Below are 27,937 nucleotides of genomic sequence, written 5' to 3'. Positions count from 1 at the left end.
AGTTACATTGTACTACAGCCTTTTCTGGGGTGTATTATTTTAATTTATTTCTTTTATTTTTCAGTATGTCAGACAGACAGGTGACAGGCCCTTCAAAGGGAACGGGCAGTGGCCAAAATGTTTCTTTCGCAGGCAGAAGTAGCAGCACAGTAAGGGGGCCGTGGCAGAAGGGGTCACTTCGAGAGGCCTCAGCTCCCAGTGTCAGCTAGTAGTAATGTCTTGACCAGCAAACCAGGGGTGCTTAAATAGTGATGAGAGTCGCGTGGCAGCTGGAGTTGTTAGCGGTCAGTCTCCTGGACCCGAGTCCGCTATATACGAGAATCACCACCAATAAATTCAGATTCAATCAAATCTTTTTGGAAAATTTGGCAAACCGACCGAATTGAATTTTTTAGAAATTTGCTCAGCTCTAATGAGCACAATCAGGTAATGAAGCAGAAAGATGATGAGGACAATCAGGTAATGAAGCAGACAGATGATGAGCACAATCAGGTAATGAAGCAGACAGATGATGAGGACAATCAGGTAATGAAGCAGAAAGATGATGAGGACAATCAGGTAATGAAGCAGAAAGATGATGAGGACAATCAGGTAATGAAGCAGACAGATGACGAGGACAATCAGGTAATGAAGCAGACAGATGATGAGGACAATCAGGTAATGAAGCAGACAGATGATGAGGACAATCAGGTAATGAAGCAGACAGATGATGAGCACAGTCAGGTAATGAAGCAGACAGATGATGAGCACAATCAGGTAATGAAGCAGACAGATGATGAGGACAATCAGGTAATGAAGCAGACAGATGATGAGCACAATCAGGTAATGAAGCAGACAGATGATGAGGACAATCAGGTAATGAAGCAGAAAGATGATGAGGACAATCAGGTAATGAAGCAGAAAGATGATGAGGATAATCAGGTAATGAAGCAGACAGATGACGAGGACAATCAGGTAATGAAGCAGACAGATGATGAGGACAATCAGGTAATGAAGCAGACAGATGATGAGGACAATCAGGTAATGAAGCAGACAGATGATGAGCACAGTCAGGTAATGAAGCAGACAGATGATGAGCACAATCAGGTAATGAAGCAGACAGATGATGAGGACAATCAGGTAATGAAGCAGACAGATGATGAGGACAGTCAGGTAATGAAGCAGACAGATGATGAGGACAGTCAGGTAATGAAGCAGACAGATGACGAGGACAATCAGGTAATGAAGCAGACAGATGATGAGCACAGTCAGGTAATGAAGCAGACAGATGATGAGGACAATCAGGTAATGAAGCAGACAGATGATGAGGACAATCAGGTAATGAAGCAGACAGATGATGAGGACAATCAGGTAATGAAGCAGACAGATGATGAGGACAATCAGGTAATGAAGCAGACAGATGATGAGGACAATCAGGTAATGAAGCAGACAGATGATGAGCACAGTCAGGTAATGAAGCAGACAGATGACGAGGACAATCAGGTAATGAAGCAGACAGATGATGAGCACAGTCAGGTAATGAAGCAGACAGATGATGAGGACAATCAGGTAATGAAGCAGACAGATGATGAGCACAGTCAGGTAATGAAGCAGACAGATGATGAGGACAATCAGGTAATGAAGCAGAAAGATGATGAGGACAATCAGGTAATGAAGCAGAAAGATGATGAGGACAATCAGGTAATGAAGCAGACAGATGACGAGGACAATCAGGTAATGAAGCAGACAGATGATGAGGACAATCAGGTAATGAAGCAGACAGATGATGAGCACAGTCAGGTAATGAAGCAGACAGATGATGAGCACAATCAGGTAATGAAGCAGACAGATGATGAGGACAATCAGGTAATGAAGCAGACAGATGATGAGGACAGTCAGGTAATGAAGCAGACAGATGATGAGGACAGTCAGGTAATGAAGCAGACAGATGACGAGGACAATCAGGTAATGAAGCAGACAGATGATGAGCACAGTCAGGTAATGAAGCAGACAGATGATGAGGACAATCAGGTAATGAAGCAGACAGATGATGAGGACAATCAGGTAATGAAGCAGACAGATGACGAGGACAATCAGGTAATGAAGCAGACAGATGATGAGGACAATCAGGTAATGAAGCAGACAGATGATGAGCACAGTCAGGTAATGAAGCAGACAGATGACGAGGACAATCAGGTAATGAAGCAGACAGATGATGAGCACAGTCAGGTAATGAAGCAGACAGATGATGAGGACAATCAGGTAATGAAGCAGACAGATGATGAGCACAATCAGGTAATGAAGCAGACAGATGATGAGGACAATCAGGTAATGAAGCAGACAGATGATGAGCACAGTCAGGTAATGAAGCAGACAGATGACGAGGACAATCAGGTAATGAAGCAGACAGATGATGAGCACAGTCAGGTAATGAAGCAGACAGATGATGAGGACAATCAGGTAATGAAGCAGACAGATGATGAGGACAATCAGGTAATGAAGCAGACAGATGATGAGCACAATCAGGTAATAAAGCAGACAGATGATGAGGACAATCAGGTAATGAAGCAGACAGATGACGAGGACAATCAGGTAATGAAGCAGACAGATGATGAGCACAATCAGGTAATAAAGCAGACAGATGATGAGGACAATCAGGTAATGAAGCAGACAGATGACGAGGACAATCAGGTAATAATGTAGACAGAGGAAGATAAAAAAGGAGAACAAATGGAAAATCTGAATCTTACTCCAGATGTCCCTAATTCTTTCCCTAGATCTATTCCTAAACACTGACTGTCAAACCAAACACCACTGACCCTCATTGTCTCTGAGATATCTGTATTAAAGTAAATCCCTCATCTACAATACCGACCCTATGGCAACAGTAGGAGGACACCAGGTCCCAGAGACAAGAAACTAAAACTGAGCAAACATGACCAAAGTAAGAAACAGAAAAAAAGCTAACTACAATTTACAAGATTCAGAAACAAGAACTTGGCAAGAATGCTGACAAGAACCGTCTACACAAGGAATAGATGCCAGACATATGCGAGGATTTACTGGATACAAATGCACAGAGCTTACGCTATTATCAGTAACCTGTTGCTGAAGCCAGAGGCTGACTGGGAATTTTAAGTGTCCTTGGGAAAAAAAAAGTAAAAGTGGCCCCATGTTGTCAGCTGGTCCAAACTGACAGAAGACAGGGTCAACACAAGTAGGCAGGGACAAGAGAACTAGGCAGGGCCAGCGATACCATAGTATAGCAGAACCAAACATCACTGTGCAGCACAAAATACTGCCACCCCCACTACAGTTCACTGTCCTGAGGATGGCGATACAGTTGAATGCAGGAGATCATTTACCACCGGACCCCTGTGGAGCAGCTGATTGGTCACATGGCCTAGGCGCCGCTCAGCCTCGTTGAAGTGAACAGTCGGAAGTCTGATACCAAGTACAGCCACTATTCCATGTAGGGCGCTGTGCTTGGTGAGCAAAGCGAAGGCTGTGGCGCTGACAGGAACCTGGCGCTGCCAGTGCCTTCTCAAAACAGATGATCAGCGGGTGAAGTCTTGGAAAACCCATTTGACATGGTGCACCCGCTCTGCTCCCCCATTGTGTTTATTTTTTAAAGCTAAGGAAATGTAGTAAAAAGGGGAAAAAATATGCAACTAACATTCCTTTTCACTTATGGTTGTTTTTATACATGGGGTAGGTAGTTCATAATCGCTGGGGGCAGGGCTGAAAGCTGCCTTTTTTTTAAATTAATTTTTATTTTACACAATGTGCCCCTTATTAGGACCTTTGGGGGGAATTTTAATGACTTCACTTTTTTATTGCAGAGTTTTCAATCAGCTGAAGCCGACATAGTAGCCCATGTTATGGTGTGGATACATCTTCTGGGACCTAAATGCAAAGCTGAACTGAACACGTAGCCCCTTTATCTGGTGATCACTGGGATGGGAGGAGAAAGCATCATGGATGCTTCCTAAATTGAATTTTCCCTTTAGTATCTATACTTTCGACATTCCTCAAATTCAGTATATTCCAATGTAGTGCTTCGACCTGCAGGCCTACATTGGAATATACCTGTGATAGGCATTAGAGCCTCCAGTAGGCTCCTGCCTTTCCCAACCAATGAATGGCTCCCCCGATTGCCACGTGGAGGATCCCTTCCGAGTCACTTTTGACAATGGCATCTGATGAGTTAAATGTCTGCTATCGGCGTTCTCACTAGGCGCAGACATTAATGCCCCCATCTTTAAAGACCCCACATGCACTGTACATGTACTGGGGATGTCGGTAAAGCGTTAAGCCCTTGAGGAGACAGACAGTTCTGACCTCAAAGTTGCAGCCCCATTTTTCAAATGTGTCGTTTGTGGTAATAACTTTTGGAAAGCTTTTAAATATCCAAGTGATTGTGAGATGGCATTTTTCATAACACATTTACTCAATGTTACTGGTCAATTTTGGTCCAATTTTTTTGTTTTTCTATATTTGAAAAATCCTAAATTTACGGAAAGTTTTTTAGGCTTTACAGAGAAAGGGGCAGTAAATTTATAATAAAAACCAAAAATTGCCCCCAAAGGAGTTCATAGCCTATAAAGCAGAATGAGGTTGAAATGTAAAAAAAAATTTTATTTGTTGCAAATTTTCCAATTTAATCCATTCATTTTTGTAACACCTCACATTTAACAGGGGATGTAACTTAAAATATATTACCTTGGTTCTGTAGTTTATAGAAATATCCCAGACGTGGGCCTAGTGTGTTACTTGACCCCAGCATAAGCTGCAGAAATGAAGGAGTGCCTTTTGGGGGTCTTCTTTTTATTACAATGTTTTTCAGGAGCCAAGTTAGGTTAGCAGAGGCCTTGAGGTGCCCCAACAGAAGAAACACCTCATAAATGACACCCCTTAAGAAAGTCATCTTGGGAGGGTTGTGACTAGAGTATAACGAAGTTATGAAAAATTCAATTCGGCTGCTTCGCTGAATTTCACAAAGAAATTCGATTCGCGACATATTACTTGGTCAAGAAGCGCATTCCTTTGCATGTAGCGGGAACAATGACGATTGAACCCCTCAGATGCTGCATTTATCGCTGATCGTGGCAAATGAAGCAACATTTTTGGCCTTTCAGGGGTTAATGACGTCACCGCACCCGACCAGCGCACCGGCGTGGTGATGTCATACGTAACCCCACTCGACTGCTTCTTCGCGCGCAAATGGATGAGGCAAATATGGAGCATTTTTTTTAACGTCATTTCAGAAAAAATAGATTCGTTACCACGAAGCATGAGGAAATTTGGCTTCGCGGGGAATCAAATTTTTGCCCAAAATTCGGATCAAAGTCAATTTGTCACTAGTTGTGACCATGTTGACCACACGTTTCTTAGAATTTATTAGAATTTGGCTGTGAAAATGAAAAAATATTTTTTTCAATAATATGTAGTTTAGATATATATTTTTTCATTTTCACAATCGATTATAAGAGAAAAAGCACCACATAATGCTGTTTCTCCCGAGTTCGATAATATCCGTTATGTGGTCATAAATTGCTGTTTGGGCACACAGCAGGTCTCTGAAGGGAAGGTCCACCATTTGGTTTTTTGAGCACAGATTTTGCACAGATGTTGCATTTGCAGGGCCCCTAAGGAACTAATACAGTGGAATCTCCCAAGAAGGGATCCAATGTTGGAAACTAAACTCCTCAAGGAGTTCCTCTAGGGGTGTAGTTAGTTTTTTGACCCGTGGAGAGTGCAGAGTGAAAATTGCTCATTTTCCACAACTATGCCAATTCAGTGCCCAATATTTTGAGTCCAGCTTCTGCCACCCCATAATTTTTTAAATGTGTTCTCCCGGGTACAGCAATACCCCAGGTGCAGCCACCATCTGTTGTTTTACAACAAGGCTCAGAATGGATAGATCACCATTTGTAATCTGGAGATTGGTTTTTCACACATGGTCTATGGGTGCCATGTCACATTTGCAGAGCCCATAAAGAACCAGTATAATGTCCCAAAGAGTGACCCCATTTTGGAAATGAAAGCCTTTAAATAATTCACCTAGGGGTTTAGTCAGTAGTTTAAACAATTTTGTTGTAGAAATAGCTAGTGTAAAAAATAACATTTGACATTTTTTTCAAAAATGCATCACTTATAGGAATCACACAGAAGGCAACCCCCAATTTTTCCTAAATGCCGAAATCTGTTATGCCACATGGTAGAGGAGCTTGAATGACTTATAGTCCCAATCCACACTTGCAGAGAATCTGAACTGGCAAAAACGCCCTGCAAAGTGAATCCATTTTGAAAACCCTGAAGATATTTATTTAGGTATATGGCGATTATGTCGATCATATCGGGGGGGTTTTAGCTAAAATTTTAGGAGAGCAGAAAATGCCTCAAGGCATTTTGGGCTCAGATGAATTCCAGGCACTATTGGCAGCTGTTCTGAAGCGGCAGAGCATAAAACACATAGAAAATGGTTTTCGTGGAATGTTTTATTTTAGGTTGTAACGCTGTGGGTTACTTTTGGAATGAGAGAGATAAAGGAAGAAAGGGCACACACTGCCGACCTAAGAAAATATTTAATACCTAATAACAGAAAAGAATGAAACCAGTAACAAAGACAATTAGTAAAGAAGAGTCAGATAAAAAAATAGGAACAGTATATATTACATATAATCCACTGTACGACAGAGGTGTAATTGTAATGGTCCAATGAGCGATCTTTTAATGGAAATCTGGTAATGTGTCTGTCTTTATGGAAATGGCAAATGGGATTTTCAAAAATTAGAGAAAAATAATTACTACTTGAGAAGAATGGTAAGAACAAAAAGTATTTGATGTGCAACCCCGGCTTTCCCGACAAGTGTCCCACTGATAATCCGCATCTTTTCTAATTCCGCTTTTGTAACAAACATAACATTTTTTTGTAGGGCTGTTGGCTTTTTTTCAGTTCAAAAGAGCTACCCTTCTACTGGCCTCACTGCAATAGAATATTACTTAAAGAGGTTGTCTCATGAAAAATATTCCACAATTTTCAAACCAGCACCTGGATCTTAATACTTTTGTCATTGCATGTAATTAAAAATTTTGCATAGCCACTGAGCTATTCAATAAAATGTATCTGTAGAGCGCCACCTGCTGTTTGTTTTTTCTTATTTCTTTTACCTGTTCACTGAGAAGGCCGCACATGCTCAGTTTCATCCTGAGCCGTGATAAGGAGAGCTGAGACACGCCCCCTGAGCTGTGATAGGGAGAGCTGAGACACGCCTCCTGAGCTGTGATAGGGAGAGCTGAGACACGCCCCTGAGCTGTGATAGGGAGAGCTGAGACACGCCTCCTGAGCTGCAGCAGAAAATACACTCCCCTGAGCTGTCAGCTTGATATAAATCTAGCAGAGCAATGAATGGGGAGATCTCTGGATCCATGTGAGGTACAGGGCTGGTTCTAGCTTTGTTAGAAAGGGGTTATCATGTACTATATGATGTCTGATTTTCATTTTTTACATTACTCATGGGATAAACCCTTTAAAGGGGTTGTCTGACTTCTGTAAATGGCATTTATCATGTAGAGAAGGTAATACAAGGCACTTACTAATGTATGGTGATTCTGCATATTGCTTCCTTTGCTGGCTGTATTTATCTTTCCATAACATTATACACTGCTCATTTCCATGGTTATGACCACCCTGCAGTCCAGCAGTGGTGGTCGTGCTTGCACACTGTAGGAAAAAGCGTCGGCCTCTCTGGTGACCGGGACCATGGGACCACACATAGGCTGGTGCTTTTTCCTATAGTGTGCAAGCACGGCCACTACTGATGGATTGCAGGGTGGCCGTAACCATGGAAACAAGCAGTGTATAATGTATTGGAAAAATAATTCTACCCAGCAAAGGAAGCAATATGGATAATAACAATACATTAGTAAGTGTCTTGTATTCACTTCTTTTACATAATAAATGCTGTTTGCTGAAATCAGACAACCCCTTTAATTACTTATTTCAGGTGTTCAAGATCTTTGTTTTCCGGTAAATTATAAAAGACTTGTACAGCGCTGTTTGTATTAAGTGCTGCATGGCTGTTACATTTGAGCAGCTAGATTCAACCCTCCCATGTTTTCGATGTATTCCTATATACACACAGGTTTGGGGACTTCCTCTTACAGGAACTGGGATGCTGCTGTCTGCATGAAGGAGGAAAACATCTTTGTTGTCATCACAAGGTCCTGTTTTTGCCAGGCCTCAATTTTTAGTCCACCCGATTTTTTTGGGGAGGCCCCTTATATTTCTCTTTATTGTACCACAACTCAGTGTTCCTATTTCAAACACTAGAACATGAACACTAGAATAGAAATTGTCAACATAAATATGATAACCTTTACCTACCAGGAGGCATACAAGGTCCCAAATAATTCTGGCCTCATACTGAGGGTAGTGGAACATTCTGGGCGAAAGGGGGGTTAGATTTGGGAGTCTTTTCCCTCATATATACGGAATCTGTGAGCATACCCACTCTCACTCACAGAGCTTGTAAATTTGGATTCTGTATTTCGCTCTTGGCATAGAATGCCAAAAACACAGCCTCCCTTTGAACAGTACAAGTGATTCGTCGGTGGCAGTATTCTATTCTGGGGTGTATGCCTCACTAAAATGAGTAGTAGTGGCCTGATTTTAAATAATCTGCCGTTGGTGATGTCACCCATTGTCGCTATTATCAAGAAATTTTAGCATTGCTTCAAAGCGGATTCTCACCCTTACAGCCCTGTACATTGGAATATCATACAATACATTGGTTAACCAGTAGGACCATATTTTGGGTTTCCATATTAAGTAGGAACCTCCCAAAATTTTCTCCTTTCTGTAACATTAGTGGGATGCCACATCTAGGCTCTTTCATAATAAGGCCTCATTCACACATCAGTGTTTTGGTCAATGATTTCCATCAGTGATTGTGAGCCAAAACCAGGAGTGTCTCCAAGCACAGAACAGGTGCATATCGTTTGACGTGTAAATGAGGTATGAGTTGTGACCATCAGGTTTATTAAATCATCTGGGAAAAAACTTTGAAAACAATTCCAATTCCTTGTACCCGGTGGTATCCATTTTTTTTTCCTGGGGTAGAAGTATATTCAGGACTTTGGGATTAAAACATATTCGGGGGCAACCAAATGATTGTCTGCTCTATCTACGTGGGGGCTCCGAACACAAGACGGAGTAAACCTCCTCTACTCAATACAGCTGTTTGAGCATAGTAAGAGAAAGTTTTATGTTTTTGTGGCAAAAGAGAAAAAAATAAATCACCTGAACTGCAGGAAAGGTTCACACGTCTTTATGGTTGGTCTGTGTGCATATATATACAGTGGTCCCTCACCATACAATGGTCTTTCCTGACCCATCGTAAGTTGAAACTAGACTCAATCTACAATGCATCAGACTCAGATCGAACCGTTTATGTATGTAAACTTACGTAAAACTATACTAATCGTATCTGAACCAGTACTACTAACTATATTTTCTTTTTGTATTTCCTGACAAATAAAAACCAGCGCCTGAAACATCAGTGCAGAAGGGGGTACACTTGCCTTTACAGAGGTTTGTGTCTATATATCCTACAAAGCTACTAACTATATTTTTTATATATCTTTTCATACTATTATTTATTTTTTTATTTTTTTCAGAAAGCAAAAATAAAATAAAAACATGACAGCTCCCCAAAGGTAAGAACTCAATGGGTGGTTCAGGGGGTTGTATGGGGGTTTGGTGTGGGGACTTAAACTTGTGAGGAGAAACATCAAGTCACACAGCTTCGATCTTCTCAGCACCAAACTGAGGAGCTCGGAGCTGAAAAATGTGCTTTGAATGATTTTTTATTTTCAACTGTGACTGGTCAATCTGATCAATCCATGCAATTGCCATCCGGGGACCACTGTCTCTGTCATTAGCAGCAGAAGCAATCACCTGTCTATGGCAGCTACTGTCACTGTCCTGTCCCCCTGTCTTTACCCACGGTGATCGTTAACCTGAGGAAGGAGAATGCTCATCCTAATGCGGAAAGCACCTACTGGTTAGGAGAAGTGTACTCGTTCTACGATGCAGTTATATATATACACTAATGAGAAATATTCTGAGCACAGGAATAACGTAAAGGTGGGTTATCTGGACTCTACTTTTGGGTAAAAGACGTTTATTAGTAACTAAAAACATTTCTTAGTCATCATTTAGTGCTGTAAATGATCTTCGTTCCTCCTGACCTTACTCTGACTGTGCCTAAAAGACAGGGCTATTCCCTGTGTTCATGGATTAAAAAAAGCTGCGATCTGTGCACAAAACACTTCCTTCATTGAGAACATTTCTAGGGCTTCTCCACTGTGTGAAGTTTCTGATGGTAGAGAAGATGTGATTTCCGATTAAAGCGTTTATCACATTCTGGACATGGAAATGGCCTTTCCCCTGAGTGACCTTTCTGGTGTCTAATAAGAGCAGATTTCATGCTAAAATATTTCTTACACTCTAAACACGAAAATGGCTTCTCCCCTTTGTGAGTTTTCTGATGTCTAACTACAGCTGACTTATTTTTAAAAGATTTCTTACATTCGACACATGAAAATGGCTTCTCCCCTGTGTGAATTCTCTGATGTATAACAAGATCTGATTTCTGGATAAAACATTTCCCACAATCCGAACACGAAAATGGCTTCTCCCCTGTGTGAATTCTCTGATGTTTCCCGAGATCGGATTTCTGTTTAAAACTTTTTCCACATTCCGAACAAGGAAATGGCTTCTCCTCTGAGCGAGCTCTTTGACGCCCATCCCCTATTCTGTGTCCTTTGTTTTGCTTAACAGACTGTGAAGAATCAGATGATAGATCTTTGTCGTCAAGGGCTGAGGGTATATCTAGGATAATGACATGTTCTTCGAATGTATCATCACTATCATCTGTTTTGAAATCTGAGGATTTCAGATGCTCCTCTGAGCTCCTGGTACAGTCATCTGCAAAGAATAAAACTGACTTTATTAACCTTAAAATGATATTGATGTTTTAATGTTTTATAACATTTCTATCTGAAAATTTCTACACAAATTGCAAGGCAAGGCAAAAACATCAATTCTAGACTAAGACAATGGTTTTCAAAACAGATCATAATTTTACCAGTAGACCTCAGAGCAAGCACCAGTAGATCATTATATTAGACCACCAGGTTACCCAATTGTAATTTTCAACTTTTGTTTCAAAGCCAGCATATTCATCCAGTATATCAAATCTCTATTTTCTAGTGAAATGCTCAGTGGAGAATCATAATGGGACCTGTGAGTCACCACTATCTGTCTCACGATTCCTGACTGCTACATGGATGAATAAGATTGTGGGGTGCCAATGCCTTCACATGGCAAACGGGGGTCTAAAGAAGGCTTCCCCATGTCTGCCTTCTCTATATATATAAATTCTGAGAAAAGGACTAATTAATAGTATGTCCTTAAAAATAACCACATCACAACAATGACCCTAATGCCATGGCCTGCGTTATTGACAGATATATCCATGGATTTGGATCTTTTGAAGTCACTGATTTCCATATGAAGCTATCAAGAAAGATCATACATTGACCGATTTCTGTCCATTACATAGAATGGGAGACCTGTAATATGAACATAGTCAGTTTTGTGTAATGCTGCCTCCGGTGCCCCCTTCTGGACACAGACTGAGCAACTCCAAGATGGCTACTAACTTAAACATGCAGCTCTTAATGCGTGTCTAAGACATACCTCCATAATGCTTACAGACTGTTATGGAGAATCAACATGCTATTACTAGCAAAACTGCATAATGCTTACAAAATCCATTGTAATATAATAAAATGACAACTCAGCCAGGTGGAACTATAAGGCATAGGTAAGAGGCCAAGCCAAACCATCGGGCGTAGACATGGGGTCGAGCCACATCCATCAATGAAGAGGTAACCGTGAGCTGTACTGCTGACTTTGTAAAGGTCAAGAGTAAGCCAAGGGACCTCCTCTCCCAGAGGTTCTGGTTCGGCCACACAGGGTAGGAAGGGAGAGGCTGAACAAGCCAGGCTAGAGGTCTAAGTAGCCATGAGGCATCCATCCCGGCGCAGAGGCCCCATGAGGCCAAGATGATAGCAATACCACCTGATCGACACAATTAGTGGGGAAAGGTTAGTACAAAATATGCACATTACGATCAAGGTAATTAACTTAGACAAACTTCGGGTCTTTTTACATGGACCAATGACCTAACAGTTTATTGGGAGCTACACAGACACTAGCAATCATTGTCAGATCATCAGTGGAGATGAGGGTTGAATTCACATGCAGCAATCACCTACGCTGTATGGGAACAAGCAAACAATAAAGTGATCCTTTTTTCCATAGAAATATAGTGTTGCATTGCAGCACATCATAGTTAATACACAGCGATCTGCTACATAGGAACAATAATTTTCGGTGCTCCCCAAATGACACGATGACTTGATGAACAAGAGTTTGCTTGTTCAAGGGATAATCGCCGGCACCTGCATCTGAAACGAGCATTTATATGAACGCTCTTCCCGTATAATCTGACAGATCACCATTCCATGTGAAACTACCCTAAGAAAAGGTTGGTAGACTTGGATAAGATTTTGCCCTGCAACCAGATTGTGGGACTGTAGCAACTCTTGCAAACTTGGCTAAACGCATGAATGATTCCACTTACCTGAAAATCCCACGCATAGTTCACTTACCTTTGTCACCTCTAACACAGTCATGCATCTTCTGCCAACTTCTGTATGCCATACAGAATGTTGGTACAGACAGGGGAAGTGCCAGACAATCTAAAATGCAGAACATTTCTAGCAGACAATATTGCTGTTAACCTCACCAAGGAACAGCAGATCTGAGCTCCATTAACCAACAGCTATCAATAGCCACCAGCTGTATTACTCACTTCCTAAAGATTAGGAGCAAGTCAGGTCAACACAGGAGATGCTGGCACAGCCACATAGGATAGGAATGAAAAGGAGGAACCTGGGTCGACAGAGAACCAACTTATAGGTTCAGGGGTGGCATACAGCCAGGTAGGTTCTGGGGGCAACTAGGGACCTCTACCTTGAGAGATGCTAGCAAAGCTATTGAGGAGCCAGGAGAGACAGGAATTTATGGGCATCCTAGTCCCAGCTTTAGAAGACCTTGAATGACACTTGTAAAAAATCTCTCCCCTTAGAGCAGGGAACCTCTCTGTGTTTGTCATCAGTAGGGACAGGAAGAACACTGAAGGATGAACATGGGAGGTGCCTTTTATCTTCTTTGTTTCCTGTCCCAAGAAGGTCAAGGGGTAAAACCTCCAGTGGTGCTGTCATGAGAGAGGAGCTAGAAATCTGGACTGCTATAGACTGGAACCATATTGGCTTTAGCTACTAATCTAGGTTCTGTTTGGCATCCTACGACAATCAGTTTCAAGTATGGAGGCCCTGTGGTCAGTGTTTCAATCCTGTCGATCCTATCTTTGCTTGCCCCAACAGCTGGTGTGATAACATGGGGAGCCATCACACACGACAGTTGGTCACCACTAGTAGAGATATCAGAGACACTATCAGCTTGGCTATATGTGCAGGACATCCTCTCTGCTTTATTTAGTGGTTGCTACTCACCTGGGCAGTTATCTGGAATGTCCTCTATACTTTGCTCATCATCCCTCACATAAGTCTCTGTAACCTTAATAATGTTCAGGTGTTTATCTGGACTCAAAAGCTGTGAAACAAATATTACAAAAGTCATTCATTGATTGGAGAAGTTGTGTTGAATGTTTTATATGGACAGAAAAGATCAGTAATTAAAATGATGACCAAAAATGACAGGACATCAGGAGTTATCTGACCCAAATATCTGCAGGTCTCATGTATAAATTGAACCTGTTGGTTCTCCAGTGCCAGAAAATTGGTCAGCTGTAATCCTGCCATCTCCATCTTTCTCATTATACAAGGATAAAACATATAATACTGGTGGATAAAACAAGACCGAACACAAGATCTTCACAGTCTTCTACAGATCACAGCGAACATTTCATGAGACCTTATCTCCATCTACCTGGTCATCCTGTGGAACATGTTCTGGTGAACCATCCCGTGGAAGAAGAGGACTGGGACATCTCTCCGCTGTTGCTCTCTTACTGGATGTAACTGTAGGAAACACATCCAGTGACTGAATGTATTATTTACAAACAATAGAGGACATGTGTATTTAGTCATGTCTATTACCTGGTGATATGAGGGTCTGTTGATCCTCCATCTTGATGTCCTTGTACAATTCCTTGTGTCCTTCTAAACACTTTGACTCCTCCATGGAGAAATAGACTCCATGACACCTTATAGGAACCTGACAACACAATGATACGGTCATCACCCAGATCCCTTCATAGCATTCCTGCATAATATCCCAGCATTCCCAGGAGTGTCACCTCTCCAGTCAGCAGCTCAATTATCTTGTTGGTGAGTTCTAGGATCTTCTCTTCATTGGCTTCTTCATGGGAGCGAGATGGAGGCCCTGTGGTTGGGCTCAGAGTTCTTCTTCGTCCTTCAGACACAGAGGCCTGACAGCGTTCACTAGAGGTCTTCTTTGCTACAATGTAATCCTGTTTATGGAGAGACACAGTAATAAATATCACTCCATACATCTCCAGAGTTCATCACCTCTCCAGTCATGTTCATATGTTAGTAACAGCATCAGTTTTTCTCACCTCTCCAGTAAGCCGGAAGAGGAGCTCTAGAGTGAGACTTAATATGCTCTCTGCCATCTTGATCCGGTCCTTATTCATCCTTGACAGGTTGTTCAGGAAAATTTGATGCAGAAGATATTCACAAAGAAGATTTTATATTGTACAAACCTGAATGGAAAGAAGATGAGCCGGTGTAAAATCATTCAAAATCCCATGTTAAAATACAATTGCTGGAGATAAAGATAAACATCTCAGGAGATGTCAGAGTGTAGATGTCGGATCTAGGGATGAGCCAACAGATGAGCAAACCCGGTAATTTTCGGTAACATTATGCTGTCCGGGCACCTGAAGGCGGACTTTCAGTGACAGTTCAGGTGAATAATAAACCTTGTTGAAAGGCTGCAGCGTAGCCAATCAACAAGGTTTTAAGCTGTGTACACTTTGAAACCATCACAGTCATGCAACATACAACTTGTATCCTCTCTTTTTTTATGGCTTATTAGTTGAATAGCTTTTATAGAAAGTTCCTCTATGTTTGAGGTCATATCTAGAGATGAGCGAAGTTTAGAAAATTTCGATTTGGCAGCTTTGCCAAAGTTCCACAAGAAATTTGATTTGTTACAAATTATTTTGTCATGAATCACTATAAATTAGGTACACCCAGGCCACTCTACCTTAGGGTATGGCCACATGGAGCAGCCGTGTTGTAGGAGGGTTGGGGCCATGCTGCAGTGAAGAACCGCGTGGCCAATTAGCCTGCAGCTGCCTTTCATTTAATAATGAAGATGAAATGAATAGGTGCGCGGCATCTTTAATGCACTAATAAACAGGGGCTGTACCCACTCCAACCCCAGCGCTCTCCTGCCTTACAGGTCGGAGCTCGTTTTCTGCCATCTGCTTTTCCTCCTTTTCCACATCATCTAATATCGATGAGAATATGTCATCAGGAACATCCAGCTCCTCCTATCTCTGCATCTTGCTGACATTTCTTCGACACAGAGATCAAGAAGGATGATTTGGAAGAAGTCAAGACATCAAAAGATGAGGATGGTCATCATTAAGACCTGGCCCCCTAAAGGGTGCAGACTGGATGGTATTGGTTGGCACGCTGGCATCGGAATAATCTTTGATCTTATTGGTATTGAATTACATTTACAGCTGATGTAGGAATAAGTAAATGTAAGAATAAATAAATGAAACTGACACAGCATAAATCTCCATGCACTCTCTTTGCAGTCTCCCTACACTCTCTCCAATATTATTCTATCAATCATTTTCAGCAGCACTGTCCCTAGCGCATGAGCACTTTCCACCTCTCTCCCTATGCTCAGGTTAAAGGACAATGGCGGAGTCCAGGTGGGATGAGGGTTTCTTAGGGCTGTGACATCACATGACATGGCTATCTGAGGCTGCACGGCATTATGGGTGATCTTTCACTCCCGTGTTTATCTCCTCTACACTTAGTTTAACTTTGTAACACGTGCAGCCACACTTTTAGGAAAACTTGATTCGTTACCACAAAGCGAGAAGAAATTCAGATTTGTTGCAAATCAAAACTTTCCTTAACTTCAGACCAAATTCCACTCTGCTCAACACTAGTCATATTATATTGCACATTCATAAAGACCCTATCACTGCCCAAAATCTTGATGCCAGTACAGCATAGTCATCTGTTAGATCACTTCATAAAGTTCTCTCACTTGGGAACTCAACAGTTAAAAACAAATACAGGTATAAACAATTCAAATTGGAAACTCCCCGGAAGTGCACAAGGCCTATTTAGATGTGACTAACCTCGATTATTATATAAATATTTTCAGTCGGGTAATAAACTGGGATGGCTCTTGGCGTGAGTTACCAAACCCTTTCAACTTGCTACTCAGGTAGTTAAAGTCAAATAGCACTTGGGATCCCTACTGACAAATGCAAAAAATTTTATACCGTTTTATATAATGCTGAACAGGATGACCCAATAAACAGCTTATCCTTGAATCAATCTCAGCTACCAATCCTGCGGTCTTTAATTTCCCCATCAGCCAAGAAGAAATAGCCCAGACCATAAAGTGCCTAAAGCTTTCCAAAGCCCTAGGTCCTGATGGCTTTAGTAATGAATATTATCGATTACTGAGCTCCTCTCTTAGCCCACACTTGTGTTCTTTGTACAATCATATTATCTCAACCAAAAGTTTCCCCGATGGCTTTAATAATGCATTTATAACTGTCATTCCAAAACCGGGTAGAGAGCCTACCCTTACTAGTTTCTGTCAACCTTTATCATTATTAAATTCAGACTTCACAATATAAAAATTTTAGCCATGGGACTACAATCCATTATTCCTGATCTTATCTGCACGTTTTCAACCTGATTTCACTCATGGGAGATCCCTAACTTATATTATATTAACAGCTATAGGGGCAGTCTCTCATAGTCGACAATAAATATCTTGGTTAGTTTACACACCGACAATGGGTTTGACAGTGTCTTATGGACTCATATTAATAGAATACTAACTATACACCAGTTCGGTTAATGTCTTCGATGGTATATAAATGATTTATGATGCTCAGTCTATGGTTGAAAACAAAATCACAGAAATGCAGTGGCCAATATGGGGGAACTGCTCAAACCCCAAACACTGTAGCGTGTTTCTCATTGGGTGAGCAGTCCCACCGCATGTGGACCGCAGCAAACGACCATCCCGAGCAATTAATGCGTACAAAGGAGGACGCCAGCGCGGTCCACATGCACCACATATGTTCAGGCATAAAACCAAGTCGTTTGCTGCGGTCCACATGCGGTGGGACTGCTCCCCCAATGAGAAACACGCTACAGTGTTTGGGGAGCTCCCCCATATCTGCCACGATATTTCTGTGGTTCACATGCGGTGGGACTGCTCACCCAATGAGAAACACGCTACAGTGTTTGGGGTTTGAGCAGTTCCCTCATATTGGCCACTGCAATTCTGTGATTTTGTTTTATATGTATTGAATGTGCCTTCATCTGGCAATTGAACATTCCTTTGCACCTGGAAACCTCCATCACACGGTCTGATATGAGTGTGGCTTACAGTCTTGCTTTGTTCACATTGCACTAGCTGTCCTGCTAGGCGGTTGTGTGGAAGCCTGGCTGTGAGCTGGATTACATCACCTTCAGACCGTGTTTACACCATAGTTAGCGTAGTGGTAGGACCCCGTGCCATGCTGAGTGACCGTGACGTGGTGCATGATGGGCTCCGATATTTTCCTGACAGGAATATATTGGCAAAAGTCTCAGCTTTTAATATCTGCTTGTATGACCAGCTAGTATAGTCAGTGGCATATCCTTTTGGTGCATTTTCTTCAGTGATTTATATCAGTCTATGGTTGGGGTCAATAACTTTTTGTTTGTTTTTTAGGGTCACTCTGGTATTATTTATTCTTGCTCTGCATCCCCTGCATTGAAGGCTAAAGGATTTGCCCTCTTTTTGGGGCATTCAGGTCGGTTCTGTGGAGATGAATGTCCTGGCCTTTTACTGATGACATTCTTCTATTTATATCTAACCTAAAGTAGGCAATCCTGGACATTATGACAACTATTACTACTAGATTTAGATTTATTTCGGGGTTTAGGGTAAACTTTGATAAAACTGGGGCCTACCAATCTTTAGAATGGGAAGAAAGTATTAGGGTAACTCATATCCCTTCCAATGGCAAAGAGAATCCCTCACTTATTTAGTTGTTCAACTTCCAGCCAATCCCTCCATTCTTTACAAAGAACTTGAAGCCCATAATCTCATCGCTGCTGGAACTAAGAGGGTCTTGGCAGTATTTCAGGCTGCCTTTCTTGGGTAGATATCAACTTATTAAAATGGTTGTATTCCCCAAATTATTATTTACCCTTATTATTCTGATGTCAAACTACTTCTTGTTTCAGAGGTTTATTTGAGGAAGCCATTGGCTTAGCCAAAATGTATTTTTAAACTTCAACGGCCTAATGTGATAGGAGATTAAATCTTCCAGATATTGCCTTCTACAGTTTAGCAGCTAATTTCTGGCACTTTGCAATTGTGGAAGTGCACATATGCAACATATGTACTTATTAGCTTTGCTTCTCGAGTGTCTAGGGATGTTTGGGGCCGTGTCTCAACTTATTCCTTAAAAAAGCTAGACTGCAGGCTTCTTCTGCTAGCACTATATATCTCTGTGACCATCCATGTTGTGGCATAAAACCAAATCAGGTGTTAAAAAATTAATCCTATTATGTCGAAGCACTTTTATCTGCTACACTACAACTGTTGAAAATGAAATTTTTATTCAGAAAAAAAAAAAAAAAAAAAGCATAACCGTTATTTTGAGGGTCAGTTATAATCGGTTTTTGCCACTTCCATCAGAGATCAGTTGTTTTTGATGGGAGAAAAAGTACTTACTGTAGGACTTGTTCTCCCATAATAAATAGCTGATCTCTGACAGAAGTGACCGTGATCTGTTTTTTTATATCTTTCTATTCTTCTAAAGACTTACCACAGGTGTATAAAATCCAGCCCCTAGCCATGCAGTCTGCCTTTATATACATTTATATACATATATCATGTGAAAGAATGGCTCATTAAAGTGCTCCCCAAATTCCAGTGTGGTCCTATAATAGGATGCAAGTCTATTCCTAAAATGTCTTCACTCCTAGATTTTCCACAATCAACTGTGTGTGGTATTGTTCTAAAGTGGAAGTGTTTATGAACCACAGTAACTCAGCATTGAATTGAAGACCATGTAACGATACAGAGCAAGGCAACTGAGTGCGTATTGTGCATAAAAGTCACCAATGTTCTGCTGACTCCAACTGCAGGGTCCAAACCTACCTTGCCATTAACATCAGCATGAAAATTGTTCACCAGGAGCTTCATGGCATGGATTTCCAGCCTTACATCACCAAGCTCAATGACAAACATTGGGCGATGTGGCTTAAAGGTGTTTTTCAGGAACTAAGAAAAGAAAATACTTAACTATTACTTAATTATAAATAGATTTCCAAATACCCTTCATTAGTTATAATGGCTTGTTTTGTCAAGGGAGCAATTATCAGGGGGCAAACAAAATGGCTGCAGTTCTATTAGTACACACAAAACCTGTCCTAATCACACAGCAGGACAAAAGCTGCCCCATCCTCCCCTCTCCTCTACTTGTCAGGGATTATGGGGGACATTCTTATAAATGACCCGGTAGGATCCTGAATACAGCTGAATCTCTGTAGGTATGGAGTTCATGAAGAGATTTGAAGTATGAAGAGGATGGACAGGACAGATGGTGGTAATGTGCGGCTGGGGTAATGGAGACTGCATATAAGGGCTGCTGCTCACAATCCACACCCTCCTCTCTGTATTTCATGTCTTCTCTTAACTCCATTCCTACAGGGATTCAGCTGAAGATCATATTAAACTGTATTCAGGATTATAATCCCTGACAAGCAGAGCAGAGAGGAGGATGAGGATTAGGACTAGAGATGAGCAAATTTTTCAAAAATTAAATTCGCCAGTTCGCCTAATGTTTTTGGAAAAATTTGGTTTGATACGAATTTATTCACGGCGAATTACATTAAAAAAACGCCTATTTCCTGGCTGCAGAGAGCCTTTATAGTGGTGTAGAACACTGTGCCTTGCAGTAACATGCATAGGGAGTCCATATGACATGCAGATGACAGGCGTCGCTCTTAGAATCACTACACACTTCACTTATTTGGGCAGTCACGGGCCAAAACTGACCAAATAACCAAGAATAAGCGTACTCCTTTTACACTGTCGTCAGATGATTCCACATAGATGTCTACATAACCTGTTCTATTAAACGCTTATACAAGTAGAGCCCCCTAACAGAGTGGAGAGGGTGTCAGCAGTAAGTTTGTGTTGACGTCACTGATTAATTTGCCCTTCCTCTGATCTGTCAGAACAGTAACCCACAAAAAATGGATCCTGGCACAATGACAGAGTCTGGAGGTGGCGGCATCAGCAGCATCAGGAGAAGGCCACCGAGTGGCACAATGACAGAGTCTTGAGGTAGCAGCAGTATGAGGAGGCTACCGATTGGCACAATGACAGAGTATGGAGGTGGCAGCAGTATGAGGAGGCACCGATTGGCACAATGACAGAGTATGGAGTGGCAGCATATGAGGAGGTCACCGAGTGGCACAAAGACACAGTCTGGAGTTGGCAGGGAGGCCATCGAGTGGCACAATGACAGAGTCTTGAGGCAGCAGCAGTATGAGGAGGCCACCAAGTGGCACAATGAGAGAGTCTGGAGGTGGCAGCAGTATGAGGAGGCCAGCGATTGGCACAATGAGAGAGTCTGGAGGTGGCAGCAGTATGAGGAGGCCACCGAGTGGCACAATGACACAGTCTGGAGTTGGCAGCATCAGGAGAAGGCCATCGAGTGGCCCAATGAGAGAGTCTGGAGGTGGCAGCAGTATGAGGAGGCCACCGAGTGGCACAATGACAGAGTATGGAGGTGGCAGCAGTATGAGGAGGTCACCGAGTGGCACAATGACACAGTCTTGAGGTAGAAGCAGTATGAGGAGGCCACTGAGTGGCACAATGACAGAGTCTGGAGGTGGCAGCAGTATGAGGAGGCCAGCGATTGGCACAATAGGAGAGTCTGGAGGTGGCAGCAGTATGAGGAGGCCACCAAGTGGCACATTGAGAGACTCTGGAGGTGGTAGCAGTATGAGGAGGCCAGCTATTGGCACAATGACAGAGTATGGAGGTGGCAGCAGTATGAGGAGGCCAGCGATTGGCACAATGACAGAGTCTGGAGGTGGCAGCAGTATAAGGAGGCCAGGAGAAGGCCATCGAGTGGCACAATGACAGAGTCTGGAGTTGGCAGCATCAGGAGAAGGCCACCAAGTGGCACAATGATAGAATCTGGAGTTGGCAGCAGTATGAGGAGGCCACCAAGTGGCACAATGACAGAGTCTAGAGGTGGCGGCAGCAGCAGCATCAGGAGAAGGGCACCGAATGGCACAATGACAGAGTCTGGAGGTGGGGGCAGTATGAGGAGGCCACCGAGTGGCACAATGACCGAGTCTGGAGGTGGCGGCAGCATGAGGAGACCATAGAGTGGCCCAATGACAGAGTGTGGAGGTGGCAGCAGCATCAGGATGAGGCCACAGAGTGGTATAATGACCGAGTCTGGAGGAAGCGACAGCAGCAGCATCAGGAAGATACCACAGAGTGCCTAGATGACATAGTGTGGAGATGGCAGCAGCAGCAGCATCAGGATACCACAGAGTGGCAAGGTGACATAGTGTGGATTTGGCAGCAGCATCAGGATACCACAGAGTGGCAAGGTGACATAGTGTGGAGATGGCAGCGGCAGCAGCACAAAGTGACCCGGTGACAGAGTGGGGTGGTGGGTGGCAATACCAGTACCTGCTGACGAAGGTGGGTGAAAGAAGGAGCACAGGTTTGGATGAGGCGGCATGGATGATCTAATCAGATGCATCAAGATGGTTCATCTTGACAAAGGTCAGTCTCTCCACAATTTTGGTGGACAGGCGAGTTCTCCTTGGGGTAACTATGGTCCCCGCCGCACTAAACACCCACTCTGATGCCACACTACTGGCCGGGCATAACAGCTTTTCCAGGGCAAGCTCTGCTAGTTGCGGCCACAAATCCAGTTTGGCTGCCCAGTAGTCCAGCGGATGTTCAATGTGGGTTGGCAGGGTGCTGTCCAAGTATGCCATCACCTGCTGGTTAAGGTCCTGCTCCAGGTCTACCTCCTGCTGCTGGTGAGTAGTTTTTTCACTATGCGGGTGAAGAAAGCTACTCATCAGTGACTATAGACTCAAGCTGCTGCTGATGGAGCTGGTACTGCTCCTGCCACCCCACCCCATCCCAGCAGCCATGGCAGTGGAACATGAGCGCAGAGGGCCCCCTCCCCGGTCAGACCTGCGAGAGGATGGACGATGGCACCGATAGGCAGCGGCCAACTGACTACTCTGTAGTAGATCAGTTTGTCCTCCCTCTCAGTGGGTGTAAAAAAGGCCCCCATTTTGGACCAGTAGCGAGGGTCCAACAAGGTGGAGAGCCAGAAGTCATCCCTCTGCTGAATGGTGACAATTCGGCTGTCACTATGCAAGCAAGTGAGCATGCGTTGTGTCATTTGTGCAAGTGACACGGGGACTCCCTGCCTCCATCTCCACTGTATTCTGCCACGGTGTGTCTGGGTCCTCTGTCTTCCTCATCGCCCTGTAGCTCCTCTGGCTGCTCCTGCTCCTCCTCTCCTGTCAGATGAGTAGAAAAACCACCCATTTCGCTACACATTGCCTGTGCTCCAATGTCCTCCTCCCCCTCCTCCAGTTTAGCCCCCACAGGGTTTATGTGGCCGTGAGATCTAGGCACCACGTCTACTGTCCCCTGACCAGCCATTGTTACCACCATCTGTTCTAGGACATGAAGCAATGGAATGACGTTGTTCATCCCGTAGTCCTGGTGACTGACAAATAACGTGGCGTCCTCAAAGGGCCTGAGCAAACAGCAGGTGTCAAGCATGAGCTGCCACTGGCTGACATAGAAGTTACACAGGGGAGTACTCCTATCCACTTGGATAATCAAGAAATCGTTGATGGCCTTTCTCTGTTAGTATACTCAGTCCTACATATGGAGGGTGGAATTCCAAAGGGTGGAAACATCGTATATCAGCCTATGTTGGGGGATGCCGTTCTGCCGCTGCAGCTCAAGGAGGGTGTGCTTTGCGGTGTATGAGTGGCTGAAGTGCATGCAAAGTTTCTTGGCCTTTTTTAAGATGTCTTGCAGATGGGTGGAAGACTTCAGGAACCGCTTGATAACCAGATTGAAAACGTGTTCCATGCAGTGGAGGCTGAAGACATGGTGGAGGATGAGGAAGCAGAGGTGGACATTGTCGCAGGACCAACAGCATGACAATGTGGAGGCGGAAGCGGCGTGACGTGGCCAAGTTGCTGGTGTGGCTGTGCAGGAACCACATTCACCCAGTGGGCAGTAAAGGAAATGTATTGTCACTGAACGTAGTTACAGCTCCGCACGTCGGCGCTGCCGTGCACTTTGGCATACACCGACAGGCTCAAGGACTGGCCCACCTTCTGTTCTACATATTTGTGCAGAGCTGGTACTGCCTTTTTGGCAAAGAAATGACGGCTTGGGACTCTCCACCTCGGCTCGGCACAAGCCATCAGTTCTCTGAAAGGTGCAGAGGCCACCACTTGGAAAGGGAGGGACTGCAGCACCAGCTACTTGGACAGGAGCACATTCAGCTTCTGTGCCGTTGGAGGAGTGCACGCATACTGCTGTCTCTTGGCAATCTCTTCGGCGATTACTGACGGAATGACTGATGAGGAGTAGGAGGAGCAGGAGCATCTGGACCAGTAGAAGATAGGAATGACAGACAGATCCCTTCTGCTGAGGGTGGAGCCTTGACTGCCTGAAACCGGGTGTGTGCCACTGAGTGATGCAGCGGTTGCTGCGGCAGGCTGAACCACCACATTGGAGCCACGTTCTCCAGGGCCACTTTATGGTGACGATCTTGGCTGGGCAGTAGCTGCTGACTGTCTAGTAGCTCGTCTTCGCTGTATAGTAGCTGCTCCTGGGCCATTGCCACCTAAGGGTTGTGTCTGACAAACCCATCGACTGTTGGCTGGGGTGTCTGATGTCACTTGGATCAAAAGGATGACCGAGTTAACCAACCAAGAACCGCTGGGTTGCTGGTCAAGAAACGACCACTAGTTGACAACGGGAGCTCACGGCCTCTCGCTGAGACTCCTGCTGCCCACGCCCCATTACTCTGCTGCAACCTCTTGCTGCGCCAGAAACAATTTAGGCCTCTGCCACTCCTCTGTGTATGGCCTGCACTTCTCTGGGCTGACATACTTTTAGCTGAACTAAATAAATTAACAGCAAATTAAAACACCCCTAAAAGCGACGAATATATTTTTTCTTTTGTACTGAAATAGGCCACTAAACGCTTTCACCACAAATAACTGCAACAGTGAAGTGCGTATATATATTTATTTTTGTACTGAAATAGGCCACTAAACACTTTTACCACAAATAACTGCAATAGTGAAATGCATATATATTTTTCTTTTTTGTACTGAAATAGGCCACTAAATGCTTTAACCACCAAATAACTACAACAGTGGAAGTGCGTATATATTTTTGTTTCTGTACTGAAATAGACCACTAAACGCTTTCAACACATTCAACTGCAGAAGTGAACTGAGAATATATTTTTATTTTTGTACTGAAATAGGCCACTAAACGCTTTAACCGCAAATAACTGCAACAGTGAAGTGCGTATATATTTTTATTTTCTGTACTGAAATAGGCACTAAACGCTTTCACCACAAATAACCTGCAACAGTGAAGTGCGAAAATATATTTTTTCTTTTTATACTGAAATAGGCCACTAAACGCTTTCACACACAAATAACTGCAAAAGTGAAATGCGTAAATATTTTTCTTTTTGTACTGAAATAGGCCACTAAACGCTTTTACCGCAAATAACTGCAACAGTGAACTGCGTATATATTTTTCTTTTAGTACTGAAATACGTCACTGAACGCTTTTACCGCAAATAACTGCAACAGTGAACTGCATATATATTTTTCTTTTTGTACTGAAATACGTCGCTAAATGCTTTCACCACATATAACTGCAGAAGTGAACTGCGTATATATATATATATATATATATATATATATATATATATATTTTTTTTTTTTGGTAATGAAATACGCCACTAAACGCTTTCACCACATATACTGTAGCTGCAGAAGTGAACTGCGTATATATTTTTCTTTTTCTACTGAAATACGCCACTAAACGCTTTCACCACATGTAACTTCAGAAGTGAACTGTGTATATATTCTTCTTTTTCCACAGATATAAGCCACTAAAGGCTTTTCAACATAGCATTACATCCCAAGAACAAATTGCTGGAATGACTGAGTTGTATAATGGCTATTTGAATCCCCAAATAATCTTTCCCTGCACTTGTAAATCGCTTTTTTTTTTCACAATAATGCTGTCCCTAGCACCTTCTGACATCTCTCCCTGCACTAAGATGCTGTGAAATGATTCCTCCCTATCCTTTCCCTGCACTTATAAATATTTTTTTTTTATCACAATGAGGTTTTTCCTATTTCTGTCTCTAGCGCATTCTCACATCTGTCCCTACACTCCGAACGCTGGAAAATATCTAAATCCACGATGACCGCCGTATTTAACTGTGACATCACAGGGCTGGCTGGCTGCTGATTGGCTGCATGCATGCATTATGGGTCATCCAGCCTTCTCAGAGTTCTTTGCCCAATGTCCTCACACGTGTAGCCACCATTTTAGGAAAAATTGTGATTCGTTACCACGAAGCGCGAGGAAATTCGCATTTGTTGCAAATTTATTTTTTCCTGAAATTCGGTTCGAATTCCACTTCGTCAGCTTCGATTCGCTCATCTCTAATTAGGACAGGTTTTGTGTGTACTAATAGGACAGCGGCCATTTTATTTCCCCTGATGACTGCTCCCTGGACAAAACAAGCCATTATAACTAATAAAAGGTATTCAAAATGTTTAGGAACGGTTGAGACGTATGCATATATATCCATGCATGCCTGCAAATGCAGAGTGCCACAGGCGGGAGATCAAAGGCTTCTCCCGCCTGGTGTGCAGCGCGCCCCCGATGTGCGGGCCGGTGCAGTGACGTCATATCACTGCGCCGGCCCACGTGGATGAGGGGCGGGCGCGCGCCCCCCTGGTGGACGGCGCGGGAGTGCGGCCCGCCGGGGATAAATATCCGGCGGCCCCTGCACTCGTAGTTCAGGATCGGGGCCCCCACCTGGTGAGCGCATCGGCGCTCAGGACAAAGCGGCCCCCCCTTCCTCCGGCCCAAGGGAGTTAGGATCGGGGCCCCCACCTGGTGAGCGCATCGGCGCTCAGGACAACGCGGCCCCCACAAGGCCACTGACCGGACCCAGCCGCACCTACCCCCACTGACCTGGAGAGGAGAGCGCATCCTGCGCTCAGGCCGTGTCCCCCTCTGATGAAGAGCGCAATCGGCGCTCAGGAGCGACCCCCCCCTGGCTGAACCATAAGTATCACCCCCTTTATTAACCCCTATCCCACCAACGATACCCCTGGACACCCCTGATATACTCCCCTGGAAACCCTAGCCCTATTACATCCCTGATCCCCTAACCCCTGCACCCCTGAGCCCAAACCCCTATCCCACCAACGATTAACCCCTGGTAACCCTACCCTATCACATCCCCTGGTTATCACCCCCCATAGACCCCTGAACCCTGGTGGCCCTGATTAACCCCTGGGTTACCCCTAACCCTGATTAACCCCTGGTGGTTACCCTGGTTCCCTGCCTTGGTTCCTCTGTAGAGCATGCTTCTGCTCTGCAAACAAATCCTCTGTAGAGCATGCCTCTGCTCTGCAAACAATCCTTTTTAACCCTTCGTCATACCCCGTAGGGACAGTGAATAGTCAGGTGAGCTGGATTGTTAATATACTTTTATGTGTGAATTGTCTAGTTAGTTTATGGGTGGAATTAGGAATGTGTAGTGTAGTTTAGGATTTGTAGTGCTGTATTGTTAGTATTGCGTGCGTAGTGTATTGTTAATAAATACTGTTACTTGTAACTATCTGTGTAACGTGTAGTTATTGGCGATAGTTAGTAAGGCGCATGCAGCTAGCATAGTGATTAGTGTAAAGCATAGCGAAAGTATTGTTATATATAAAGGCATAAATAGGCGGAGTTATCAATAGACGGCTCCTCCTATTTATGAATATTAATTATCGATATTGGCATAAATATTGGTGATTAATAGTCCCCCTTTACACAAAATATATTTCTAATAAAGTAATATTTAAGTATTTTAATTTTCCTAATTCACAGAGAACCCCTTTAAGCACACTGCCATAGGACTTTGGATCAACATACTGTAAATGTGTTCTGTGGAGTGACCAATTACATTTCTCTGTCTGGCGGTCTGATAGGCGAATCTGAATTTGCCAGGTAAACATTACCTGCCTGACTGCATTGTGCCATCTGTAAAGTTTCATGCAGGAAAGATAATGCTATGGGGTTGTTTTTCAGGGGTCGGCCTAGGCTTCTTAGTTCCTTTGAAACAATATGTTAATACCAAGACATTGTGGACAACTGCATTATTCCAACTTTGTGGGGATAGTTTGGGGATGTCCCTTTTCTTTTCCAGCATACCTGTGCTCTAGTGCACAAAGC

The 27,937-nt window shown here is 43.4% G+C and overlaps 3 protein-coding genes across 5 annotated transcripts in view; 1 reads left to right on the top strand and 2 right to left on the bottom strand.

Annotated features, from left to right (window-relative positions):
* The window catches only part of LOC121004483 (gastrula zinc finger protein XlCGF57.1-like), a 245,584-nt gene that overhangs the window by 83,522 nt on the left and 134,125 nt on the right, over window positions 1-27,937 (bottom strand). The window lies entirely within an intron of this gene.
* On the top strand, window positions 430-2,682 carry LOC121005763 (protein starmaker-like). Its single transcript, XM_040438529.1, has one exon. The coding sequence runs from the start codon at window positions 430-432 to the stop codon at window positions 2,680-2,682; it is 2,253 nt and encodes a 750-aa protein (XP_040294463.1).
* The window catches only part of LOC121004502 (oocyte zinc finger protein XlCOF8.4-like), a 56,037-nt gene continuing 37,799 nt past the window's right edge, over window positions 9,700-27,937 (bottom strand). For 2 of the 3 annotated variants that reach the window (XM_040436765.1, XM_040436764.1), the window contains exons 2-7: window positions 14,715-14,861; window positions 14,436-14,609; window positions 14,236-14,353; window positions 14,066-14,157; window positions 13,630-13,729; window positions 9,700-10,972 (exon numbers count right to left, since the gene is read on the bottom strand). In XM_040436765.1, the coding sequence (XP_040292699.1) occupies window positions 10,335-10,972; window positions 13,630-13,729; window positions 14,066-14,157; window positions 14,236-14,353; window positions 14,436-14,609; window positions 14,715-14,792 (1,200 nt within the window). In that variant the 5' untranslated portion in view covers window positions 14,793-14,861 and the 3' untranslated portion in view covers window positions 9,700-10,334. Of the gene's footprint in view, window positions 10,973-13,629; window positions 13,730-14,065; window positions 14,158-14,235; window positions 14,354-14,435; window positions 14,610-14,714; window positions 14,862-19,528; window positions 19,652-27,937 lie in introns of all 3 variants that reach the window. The other variant, XM_040436763.1, reaches the window with a different exon arrangement.

The sequence above is a fragment of the Bufo bufo genome, chromosome 6 (genome assembly GCF_905171765.1).
Source record: "Bufo bufo chromosome 6, aBufBuf1.1, whole genome shotgun sequence".
NCBI classification, from domain to species: Eukaryota; Metazoa; Chordata; class Amphibia; order Anura; family Bufonidae; genus Bufo; species Bufo bufo.
Note: the sequence above shows the minus strand (reverse complement) of the source record. Positions and strands in the feature narration are given on the sequence as shown.